This window comes from Brassica napus, chromosome C2 (assembly GCF_020379485.1).
Source record: "Brassica napus cultivar Da-Ae chromosome C2, Da-Ae, whole genome shotgun sequence".
In the NCBI taxonomy this organism is placed as follows: Eukaryota; Viridiplantae; Streptophyta; class Magnoliopsida; order Brassicales; family Brassicaceae; genus Brassica; species Brassica napus.
This window is the reverse complement of record NC_063445.1, coordinates 8,293,032-8,304,924: the sequence shown is the minus strand read 5'-3', so window position 1 is coordinate 8,304,924 and position 11,893 is coordinate 8,293,032. Positions and strand designations below refer to the sequence as shown.

The 11,893-nt window shown below is 38.9% G+C and overlaps 1 protein-coding gene across 2 annotated transcripts; it reads right to left on the bottom strand.

Moving 5' to 3' along the window:
* Positions 1 to 3,138: 3,138 nt before the first annotated feature.
* Positions 3,139 to 11,575, bottom strand: LOC106377540 (calcium-transporting ATPase 8, plasma membrane-type). 2 transcript variants are annotated; one of them, XM_048747103.1, is made up of 35 exons: positions 11,349 to 11,575; positions 10,678 to 10,869; positions 10,367 to 10,483; positions 10,227 to 10,263; positions 10,030 to 10,145; positions 9,810 to 9,944; positions 9,641 to 9,730; positions 9,486 to 9,555; positions 9,327 to 9,397; positions 9,159 to 9,242; positions 8,999 to 9,076; positions 8,831 to 8,905; positions 8,631 to 8,714; positions 8,477 to 8,559; positions 8,270 to 8,378; positions 8,119 to 8,174; positions 7,935 to 7,977; positions 7,749 to 7,832; positions 7,507 to 7,632; positions 7,336 to 7,401; positions 7,144 to 7,242; positions 6,764 to 6,874; positions 6,495 to 6,662; positions 6,226 to 6,285; positions 5,966 to 6,130; positions 5,636 to 5,752; positions 5,387 to 5,485; positions 5,142 to 5,279; positions 4,895 to 5,041; positions 4,704 to 4,838; positions 4,538 to 4,624; positions 3,936 to 3,956; positions 3,740 to 3,831; positions 3,541 to 3,638; positions 3,139 to 3,408 (listed from the first exon to the last, which is right to left on the bottom strand). In XM_048747103.1, exons 2-35 carry the CDS (start codon positions 10,819 to 10,821, stop codon positions 3,398 to 3,400), a joined length of 3,216 nt encoding a protein of 1,071 aa, XP_048603060.1. In that variant the 5' UTR covers positions 10,822 to 10,869; positions 11,349 to 11,575; the 3' UTR covers positions 3,139 to 3,397. The 2 variants fall into 2 exon arrangements, with proteins under 2 accessions (XP_048603060.1, XP_048603061.1); XM_048747104.1 differs by lacking the exon at positions 11,349 to 11,575 and adding an exon at positions 10,945 to 11,189.
* Between the last annotated feature and the right edge of the window lie 318 nt (positions 11,576 to 11,893).

Below are 11,893 nucleotides of genomic sequence, written 5' to 3'. Positions count from 1 at the left end.
TTTCGGTGTTCCCGATGGTTCGAGCTTTCGACTCTGTGAAGTGGTGGTTCTTTCAACGCTATCTTCGCTGGCTTTTGTCTCCGGAAAAAGATGATTCCATCAAATTGTCTTCGCCGGCTTTTCATTGGGGTTCTCCCGGTTCCGTTTGATCGTCGCTTCATATCCTTCGATCTACCACCGACTCTTGATTTGATCCTCCGTCGCCTTCCTTTTCCTGAGATTAGGTCGTTCCATCTTCAAGCTATTCTCAATCTTTAAAGATGATTGCTTGTTCAATTAGGAAGATCGGAGTTCTTTCAGATTGATTGAAGACTGTGGTTATCTTTCTAGAAGTGGTGATCCGGTCGCGTCCCGGCCTTCATGGCCTTCCGTGAAGACCGCTCAGTTGGTCTTTCATTGATTTGTCTCCGCCGACGGCGGAGCTCCGGCGTGGCTCTTTCCGGAGGAGGTGGTGATTCTCTCTCTTGACGCGTGTTCTCTGAATCGTTCGTCGATCGTACACTTGGTGGAAAGGTGTCGCTTTGCTTCTTCAATGGTTTTCCTCTTTCAGCTTTCGGGTCAAAGAGTTTGTATAATGTTGGCCCGTTCGTCTTGGCCTTTTGTGTTGTTATGTTTTGGGCTTTATCATTTTTGGACTTTAGTCCCACTAATAAATCATCAGTTGACAAAAAAGAAAAAAAGAATGATTCACATTATTTTACCAAGAAGAAGTGTAGTTCACAAATAAACCTTATCTCTGAGTATAGCTATCCGAATAGTTGTGAAATTTAAATTTGTTCTTTTTAAAAATGCATGGATTGTGTTCTTTAATCCCTTTCCGATTTATATTTATGTTTGCTTATTTCCCTTGACATTGTAAAATAGTAGTAACATGCTAGAAAGAAGAAAAGCATTGCTTTGCTTCTGGAGCGTTGACTGTGTGTATCACGTGGGGGTATCAAAACGAAGCGATAAACGTTGGAACTCGCTCTCTGGTCGGAACGTAAATTGAAAGAACAACAACACATGAAATTTGATTCATCTCTCAATAGTTGTCCTCACTTATCTGACAAAAGATCTTTTATATTATTACGCGTAATATATTAAATGCTTAAGAGAACTATAAGCATATTTATAGTAGGAGCAAAAATATTTATAATGTTATGAAGCTAACTGAAATTTTTGGACAGCGCTTGTCTCTCTAGGCATCTTATTGTTATAATGCATCAGTTTAGTTCTTTTCGGTGATTTCTTGAATCTTGTCTTGTATAATTAATGTTCATACTGTTTTATTTAGTATGACCAGGCAGGAGCATGTAATAATCACCAATTGTCATGATGCTGAAGAACTAGTATTTCATTTGGACGTATTTTATTTACTGGATATGTTTTGTATGATAGATGTGTATACTATGTACTATATAGTTTAGCTTTGAATTTAAAATTGTCAGTTTTAGAAAATACGAGATATCAAAGAATTCAAGAACAAAATGAACGTCTAGGGAGTAAATTCTTTTATATGAAATATTGAGGATAGCGAGTGAATTTAATTTTTCAGTTACTTTTCCCTATCTGCTTAAGAGTATAGATGGCAATCATGGACTTGGACCGCGGGTCTGGTCCGTAAAAGACTCTAGCGGGACGGTATTGGGACGAGGTTTTCTAAGTCTATAAATTTGTGGGCCTCTCGGGACGGGTCTTTACAGGACAGGGTCTTTTTGCGGGATGGACCGAAACAGGTTATGCGGGATTACGTGGATCCGTATTTTTTTTTCATTTCTTAGTTTACCTGAAAAAAACGAGAGAGAGAGAGATTGAGAAGAAAGCAATTCTTGTGACTTTTCCCCCAGAAAACATAAGGAATTCCAGCGATGATGATTCGAGCTCCGGTGATGATGATTCGAGATCCGGCGATGACGACTCTAGCTCCAGCGATGACGATTCGAGCTCTGGTGGTGTTTTGATTTGGTTCTCTTTTTATTACACACAAATATGAATTGCTTTATTACAATGTGAGATTTCTTGTTTAAGTTGATTGGTTTTGTTTTCAATACTATGAAATAGTGTTTTTCTTAAATTAAATTTGGTTACAATGATGTTGTTTATGAGAAAAGTTAGTTTTATATCATGTCACTTGTATAAAAAGTGATTCACGGATTTTTTTTTTTGAAATCCAAAGAATCACAAAGAGATGGTTTGATGAAGACATACAACACTTGAACCAAGTTATTGCAAAGACAACAATTCAATTAGATTCAAACTTAATAAAATCTTATGCTGATAACAAAAAAAAAGGCTTTTTAACTCAAGAACGCAAGCACAAACAGAGCTTTATGGCATTGGTTTTTAAGGCTTTAGTGAAGCTTAATGAGGTCTCTTCAACTCGCTTACACAATTCTTCCACTTGAACATTCATGAAAAAAGTTGTAGATGAAAAAAGTTATAGTAGGCGATTTGATAAGGAGGCATTCTGCGGGACGGCCCGCAAAGGCATATGTTATGTGGTACGGGTTTGGGCCGGCATTCTGAGGATTGTCCCGCGCGGGACAGACCCGCTGTGACCCGCTCGATAACTAACCCGCCGCGGTACGGCACGGGACGAGATGGATAAACCTGTTTGACATCTCTAGTTAAGAGTAGGCATGTCTCCTTGTGTCTTGCTTGGGATCCTTATGTAACCGCTAAGCTTGATATCTGTTGGTTTCTCCATACTCACGTTCACCAAAACGTCTTGGCCAAACAAACTCTTGGTTCGCACCATGACATTTGAACTCTCGTAGACAGTGTACCCTCCCAAACATGATCCCAGTCTCGGTAGATGAAGCCATCATATTGGCTTTTATCAACTTTAATTTAGGTGCAAGTGTATAATTCTGAAGACGTTAGACGAGCTTCTGAAGCTCTCCCCATGGGTCAATTACAAACACATATCCTGGGTGATTTCTTTAGTATAACAACAAGGACAATGTCGCCAGTTTCTAAGAAATCTAACTTTTAAAAACAAATCAGTCGACGGAGACCGGTTCCGATACCCCCAAACAACAGTGTTTGGAGCAATACATTGACTAATATAAAGCCTCGATATTATTATTAGATATCCAAGACTTCCATTGAGATTGAGAGGTCACGGGAAACGGGCATTAACTGCTGAGCTAACGATAATAAAATAACGAGTTTCCATATTTCATGGTTATAAAATCTTCACCAGTCAGTCAATAATATTGTAAATAACCGAAAAAACATGAAATCCAAACTTGACCGCATAGACAAACCCCGAAAAACTGTACTTTTGGGTTTCCAAAATATATCAATAAAACCCATCATTAACACCAAACGAAACGTTGTTTTTGTTCTTGTTAGTCCTAGAAGTAGTGTACTTTAATCTCGCGTAGCGTCTGTCATAAAACCGGCATCCAAATCAGAGTGAACCTGTGGCAAATAAAATGTTGTTAATACTTCAAAAAATTACCAAATTTTGGTAAAAGGGAAACGCTAACCAAACCGAACATTCCAATTTGTACTAATGATAAAATCACAAGGCTTCAAAAGTTTGTTGTTTACCTTCTCCAGAAGATTTTTTCTTTCCCCAGCATTTTAGTTTGTTGCTGAGAGGAGTTTTTGAAACCGGAATGAATTTCCCCACCAGAGCAAGAGGCCAACTGCTCAAATCAACAAAAAAGTTTTGTGTACAAAGTTAGAAGTGTTTCAACAAGCACTGCACATGTAAATGTAGACAGTATATAAAATAAAAAAGCGTGACCTGATCACACCGATGCCAACACATATTAGCCATTGTTGCCAGTTAAGTTTTGTTGTGGAAGCGAATTTGCCGAGGAACTCAACAATGATAACCTGACAAACGACAAAATAAGATTTAGTCTCCATGTGGAAAGAATAAAGGATGTGTAAATTGCAATACGTTTTTGTGATGGACTCTATTATTATTATTATTATACCTGGAGGACGAGAGTTATGACCCTTGTTCGGAAACTCGCTAGGCGCTACGCGTGCGTTCGGGTTGGGCCTAGCGCCTAACGAAGAAATCGGATTTTAATCGGGGATTAATCGGAGATTAATTTTAAGTTTTATTTTATTTTTAAAATAAAGTTATATACAAAATATAGTTTAAGTAACATATTGCAAAGATTACTTGTGGTCTAGTGGTTTAGTCATTGCTTGGTGACATACCAGTCCCGGGTTCAACGCCCAATAGAGTCATTTTTGCATATTTTTTAGCTAAATGGCAGTTTTGTAATTATCTCTTCGTCTTCTTATCAGGGTTTTGCCTGTTTCTGCAACTTTTTTTTTACGGCTGCCATAGATTTTCTTCGAAAAATCTTCATTTCTCATGCGTTTTTGTTGTTATTTACACATAACAACTATAGATCTATCAATACTTGTTGATTTGAACTTCAAAATCGCGAAAACAAAGATTTTTTTTTGTATCAGACCGCGTAACTGTCCGATTGGTAGCAAATCGTAGCGGCAGGGTGCCGCTTCACGCCTAGTCGCCGGAAAATCGGACCTCCTCGCCGCGTTTTAGAACAAGGGTTATGACTATTATTCCCATGAAGAGACGATTCTTGATAACGCCTTTGAAGATGTTCTTCTCGTCTGGTTTTCGAGCATTGAACTCGTTGAATGCCTGTCAAAACCAAAATAAAAATCAAATTAACATACGCGCTTGTTTACATGCTCAAGGCTTTTCCTTTCAGTTTACTTACTTGGCAGATAACAAAGGCGTTGAAAATTATTGTGTTCTTCACTCTGGTGGCATGTGTAGGAACTTCATGCTCGAGGCCAAGTATGCTTATGCCTCGGAAATTGAGAACTAGCAATACGCTCACTTGATAGATAGCCTGAGAGTTTTATATTAGTATGTTGGTGATTTCAAATATACAAAGAGTTTTTTTACCTGAATCAAAAGGTTCCTCCACATGATGTTGGTAATAAGAGGCTCCTTTCTGCCCACGGGAGGCCTTCCCATGAGGTGATCAGTGGGTGGTTCGGTAGCCAAAGCCAATGCTCCGAGAGTGTCCATAATCAGATTAACCCACAGAAGCTGTATGATTAAAAAAAACGTCAAGTGTATGAACAAAACTATATATGTGTTTTAGTTGGAGAGAGATTTGAAACGAGCCAAAAGAAACAGAAACTCAAACCTGCACAGCGGTAAGTGGAACGCCACCACTTGAGATAGCAGCTACAACGTTAATGACAAGAGCGGCAACATTGACTGTGAGCTGAAACTGGATGAATTTCTGAATGTTGGCGTAGACTGATCGTCCCCAGCGAACAACCTATATACATCAGACGCCATCCCATGTTTGGTTGGAATATCGAATAATCAAATTCAATTGCGAGAAAAACTTTCTAGATTTTGGCAATGAAGTGAATTTGAACAAACCTTGACAACTGAAGCAAAGTTATCATCCAAGATGATGATATCCGAACTTTCCTTAGCCACTTCTGTTCCTGCTATTCCCATAGCAAGACCAATATCGGCCTGAAAATCCAATTAAAAATCCAACACCAATCAGAACATGATCGGCTCTGAATAAGCATAGACAAATACTTGGCAAATAGAGCTTTCAATAGTTATAGACTTCGGCATAACCAGTTTTTCAAAAATTAGCAAAATTGAAGAATTGTTTACCTCGTGCAGTGCAGGAGCGTCATTTGTCCCATCTCCGGTCACAGCAACAACATGCCCACGTCTTCTCAGAGATTGTACCAGCAGAAGCTTGTCATTGGGAGATGATCGGCCCATAACCTTCACACGTGCAGCAAACAATTAAATTTCTAGTTAGGATGTTACTACTGTATCATATTACAATTACTGATGCATCTGATGGTCAGGGACAATATATGAATCGGGTGAAACCCAAAGACATGCCAAACTATACATAGAATGAGACAAAGGCATTCAAATTAACTACCAACCAATTCAGACTGAAGAATTCAAAAGAGGTGTTATGAACATTACCGAGATTTTGTCACTAATCTTGTCCCTTTCTGCATCAGTCAAGGCGCGGAATGATTTTCCTTCAATGAGAGTAGGCTCGGAGGCATCAGCATCTGAGGTTAATATTCCACACTCCAAAGCAATAGCCCTCGCAGTTTGGACGTTGTCTCCAGTGACCATACGGACCTGAACATCAACAAATACAATAAAGTGATCATGCAAGCGTTACTAGCCTAAAACGAGGAAACAAATAGCAATGAGACTTTTAATAAAACAAGTACCTTGACACCAGCATTCTGACACAATTGAACTGAATCTTTGACTCCTGGTCTACATGGATCCTGTGCACATTTCAAACAATTCGTTAAGAAACACTACCAAGAATATTGCAGAACATAACATACGGTTGTTGTCTGAAATATAAGAAAATTGGTGTTAAGCGGAAAACCGAAAGCAATCTCGAAGGATGAGAGGCCCACTGCCACAAATTTTGCTCAACTAATCTCCAGATAAAGTAAAACGTACAGAAATAAACTAAATCAATCCTCACCTTTATGCCTACTATAGCTAGCAAAATAAGGTCGTCTTCTGGGAGTACCCACTTTGAGAGTTCTTCGCCTGTTGGGACCTTTTCAGCTTCATAGTGTCTAAAGGCCAGTGCGACACATCGTAAGGTTCTTCCAGCCATCTCTTCGATACCATTCTTGAAATACTGTGCCTGGAAACATCAAAGAAACACAGTAACCATAAGGTAAATTGCAGAATCATACAGATACGCTTAATTTAAGAGGTTAATAAATTAGACTTCTTTTCACAAACCTTGTCTTCAGTCATTGGTGCCACATTACCATCCTCATCGATGAAGCTTCTGCAAGATGCAAGGACAATTTCAGAAGCTCCTTTCCAGTGAACATGAACTTCACCATCAGCCTGAAAAGTAATATCGAAAATAGAAAGTCAAATAAGTGAACTGTGCTTATAGAGAACTGAGAGAGCCAAATCACTTTTAACTGCATCGATACAGTAGACCTCACAAGCCTAATTTCTTTCACAAACTTACACAAATAGAGTACAAAAAATCCCATGACAAGAAAGAAATGAAGAAAATGATTTATTTCCACATAAACTCATAGTATCATTGCCCAAAACGAAAAAAGACAATTCATATAGTATCTATGTTATAGCAGCAGACATGTTACCGTTTTTACAGCAACACCACCACGTTTCTTCTCAGAGTTGAACGGAAAAGCATGAAGAATAGAAGACTGCGATCTGGCTGTCTCGAAATTCATGCCCAGCTGAAAAAGAGGAAAATACAAATCACGCCTCAACTAATAAGCTAAAACACTAAGTTCGAACTAGAAAACAATGGTAACTTGAAAAAACTAAACCTTAATTCCCCAGCCAAGAATAGCCTTTTCCGTTGGTGAACCAGAGAACTCTAAATCACCGCCACCCTGTCAGAAAATAAAACCCCATGAGTGTCTTCTCTAACAGGACGCAATGCTCAGGAAATTATCTTAAAAGTTTGACTTTTTAGTCAAGCTGTCAAAGCTACTTACCTCTGGTACGTAAATACTACCAGTTGTGTTTTGAGCTATTCCTTCAACGCATAATGAAGTGATAGTTGCTGGCAATTGTTGAGTATCTGTTTTCTTTCCCCCCGCATAAGACTCAACCACTGTCATCTATGTTTTTTTTGGAAAAAGAAAAAATTAGTAACATCAAGTGACGAAACTTTCTCAAGTATATTACTCTAATTTAGAGCAAGAACCCAACCCAGATTTGTAAACACAAAACACACCTGATTCAAAGTTAGTGTTCCAGTTTTATCGCTGCAAATAGTGGTGGCAGAGCCCATTGTCTCACAAGCAGATAGCCTCCGCACCTGTGTGTCAAATAGTTGTCATGTTAATAGAGCTTCTAAGATAACATACATTGTTCACTCCCATCACACAAGAAAGATAGGGAGACGGAAAAGTAATCATACCAAAGCCTTGTCTGCCATCATTTTCCTCATTGAATAGGCAAGACTGAAACGAAACAAAAATAGTAGAAAAGCAAATACAATCAGCAAAGAAAAGTGAACTTTTTAAACTATGAAACTAGCACACAAAACAGAGTAGTTGAAAGGGAACATAACTTTCTGATGTAGCAAGATAGAAAGTGCTTACGTCAAAGTAACTGCCAATGGAAGACCCTCAGGCACTGCCACTACGACAATCGTGACCTGCACCAATAGCAGAGTATTAGCATTTCGACAGAAAATTAAAGATTCTTACTGTCCGCTCCCTTTTTGGTTAAGATGATAACTAAGAGACATACCGCTACTGTAATAACTTTGATCACATCATCAACTACATGACCGATTTTTGTCTTTCCTTTGACAAATTGAGGACCTCCCCTTTCGTCTTCAGTGTGACCGGTGAAATATCTGTAAAAAGAGAGAACAACATACATAATTATAAACATTCAGTGATGACGATAAGGATTAAGTTTCAAAACAATAACCAGCAAAGATAGAATCCTTACCGAACCAGTAGAATCACTAGCACACACGCAGCAACAAATAACCCAATGGATCCGATAAACGTAGCTACCCCATTTAATCGCACCTAGTACAAGCCCGTCAAAGATAAGCTGAAAGAAATCAAGGTTCGGTGTTAACAATGGTCTAAAAATCTACCTGCAAGGGAGTTTCTTCACCATTGTCTTCAGAAATACTGGCCATCAGCAATCCCCATTCAGTGTTGACTCCAACTCCAGTAACCTTGCATAAAGAAAAGACATAAATAATTTAATTATATCCTCAGATATACCAACTTTTTAGTATTAGCTAATAACTATTTTATGCTATGCAAAAAGAAAAACTAGGAGGAATCCTACCAACATAACACCATTTCCATCTGCCACTTTACAGCCAGACATTAGGAATGGGTCCTTGTTAGCGTCTTTGTTAACCTATCAAGAAAAGAACAGCAGACAGTTAAGAGTTATCCCAAAAAGAAACGAGAAACATAAACAACTTCACTGTCATAGAAAACAAAAACATACGATTTTGCTCTCTCCAGTCATGCTAGACTCATCAAGGGCAAGAGAGTGGCCAGCTATCAGCACTCCATCTGCAGGGACCTAAAGATCATTTTCACTTTCAGTTAGACACAAGGTAATATGGACGAAGACAAAATTAAAAGGAATTGAATAAATCATATACCTGATTGCCAATGTTGAGGGGTATGACATCACCAACCACAAGGTCATATATTGACACTTCCACTCGTCTTCCACCTCTTACAACCTGTACAGCAATCAACGGTGTAACAAAGAAGTAAACATGAAAAAGAGAGAATGAGAAAAGATTTTCACTAGCGCAAATTCATACCTCCAGATGTATGTTTCTCTTTTCATCATTCAAGTTCTGAAACTGGAGGGACTGTTTGTAGTCACTGACAGCTGCAGAGGAGGAGAATGAATGCATCAGAAAAAAAAAACATTACAGAAGTCATTCCCAAAATAATTCAGTTGAACAGAAAAAGATTACCAGTCACAACAACCACAAGAATCACTGCAAATGCAATGCTTCCTCCATCATACCATCCTTCTTTGATACCCTGCAAGGCAACGATTAATTAAAGTCGATATTACACTTCTGAAAGAGGGAAGAGCAGATTTGATTAATTAACTTCATCAACAAACCTCCGTTTTTATCCCGAGAGCTAAAGAGGCTACCGCAGCCACCATCAGAATAATCAACGTGAGATCCTGGGAAGCATCCCAAAGAAACCTCTGCACAAGAAACCAACAGGCTTTATGAAAGTGAGCAAGGAAAAACATATATTCAAGTAGCAAAGAACCATCTACTTACCAGAAACCCTTTCCCTTTCTTGCGAGGGTACGTGTTTGAACCATAGATGGTCTTGCGATTTAGCAAATCATCATCATCATCCCCACTGATACCTTTCTCTACATTTGTCTTCAGTAACTCAGACAACCCTTGAGCCTGATGCAATTTCACACCAACAAATTAGTTCTGACCAAGAAAAAATCAAGTACAGAAAATCCACCAAAGAGACCACACAACTTACCCCTCCATACTGCTTCAGAGAACTAACGTTATGATCCTTCGACATCAACACAAGCTGTTCAGGTCCGATTCCAAAATCACCAGCTGGAGTAGCAGAAGCTACTGATTTTTCAACCCCTGAATAAAAAGAAGACCACGCCAGTTACAGAAATATAAAGACTACGCACAGCACAAACGCATACAGTTCACCAACATTACCTTGCTCACGCCCCATATCTATGAAACGATTTGCAGCCTAACACAAAAAAAAAACATTCATTATCAGTAAAAAAAACGGTCCATATCACATTCACACCAACACCATGATTCACCAGCCGCTAGATAAAAAAAAAACTAACCAAAAGAGCATGAGCGTGGCCTCTGATCTTCTGTCTCATCTCCCTCGTCTCTTGCTCCTTCTTCAAATCCAGTGTGTAACGGAACCTCCTTGAAGCGTTGAGCACTAGTGCAGCTTTCTGCGAATAAACAACATCAACGCAAAGATCGATTGCAGATACCAAAAAAAAAAAAAAAGTAAGAAGCAGAGTCGCATAGAACACAACGAACAATCCCAATAAAGAATCATATAACAACATCAACGTTATGATCCTGTATGTACGCAGAGTTAAGTATCTGTATGTAGTTTACAAGAAGAAGGAGTAGGTCTTACTCTCCACTGTTGGAGCCGCTCGACGGAAGCATTCTTCGCGGGGATGGAGAAGGTGTCGCTATCGGAGTCGGCGCTGTCGCTTTTGCCGGACTCCAAATCGCTTCCCCGGCGTCTTCCCGGAGATTGCTTGAAGAGGCTAGTCATCGTAGTCGGAGGAGAGAAAACACCACCACTCACTCTCAATCCCTAAATCTGAGAAGGGAAAAGAAACAAAAAAGATAAGCTCGCTGTTTATACTTTAAAAGGTTGCTTCTGCTTTCAACCAACCACGTGAAATAGCAAGCTGGTGGTGAGGGGAACACAAAAAGTAAAGCCTCTCTTCGAATCAAAGTATTTTCCGAGAATCTCAATTTCAAATTCGAATTTCAAATTTCAGATTTCTTCCGAATATCACTGACATTAGCAGATTTGAAGCCAAAATCGATGTGCGCGAGGTTTATTCCACCCACGAGAAAAGCGCGCTTTAGCGGTTACGGTTAAAGCAAAGCAGTCAACAGATTTTCAACAAACGAAGAAGAAGACGAAGAATAAAAGGGAGACAAAGCGACCAACACTGCAAATCTTACATTAAACAAAACTAATTTAAATTAAAATATTATTTAAGACGAGAAAACTTCCTCGGTTATATAAAACCAATTAAAAATCGTAGTCGGTTTATAACCAAATTCTACCTGGATTGGAGGAAAACTCTGGTTAGTTCGCCGGAAAACGTTGCTTGTTCTCGTCGCTTTCAACTTTCTCTGTGGGGGAGAGAGAGAGCGCTTGGGAACGGTAGCGAATATTTATAATCGATATACGAGTGTATCGTGTATGTATAGATAGACGAGGGATTAGGGTTGATGAGTAAATCTTCACATTCAAACTTTATAAAGAAGCCCCTGCTGGCCCGTTACTTTCTTCTTTTTTTTCAACTACCCGACGTGGCACGCGTTAAATAAATGCTCGTAGTCGTGTTAGATTAGCCTTTTATTATTTTTAATTAATTAACAAATATCTGTATTATTCCTTTTAATTAAACCAATTTTTTTTTTAAACGCTACATAATTATGCTATTACAACCGTAAGAAATATTACAGACGATTGATTCTACAGTCGACAATTCTCCCTGCCATATGAGGATTCATGCCTGACTATATCACCTGAGCCGCTCTATCGGATTCACGCTTGACAGTATTCTTTGCGTCATGTTGTAGATATCTTGTAAGATTTTTCTCTT

Excerpts from the sequence above, each read along its gene's own strand:
- LOC106377540 (XM_048747103.1), bottom strand. The coding sequence starts at position 10,821 with ATGACTAGCCTCTTCAAGCAATCTCCGGGAAGACGCCGGGGAAGCGAT. Across the intron at positions 9,398-9,485 it reads TCTTGTGGTTGTTGTGACTG|CTGTCAGTGACTACAAACAG; the intron begins GTAATCTTTTTC and ends CCTCCTCTGCAG. Across the intron at positions 4,839-4,894 it reads GGAGGAACCTTTTGATTCAG|GCTATCTATCAAGTGAGCGT; the intron begins GTAAAAAAACTC and ends TAAAACTCTCAG.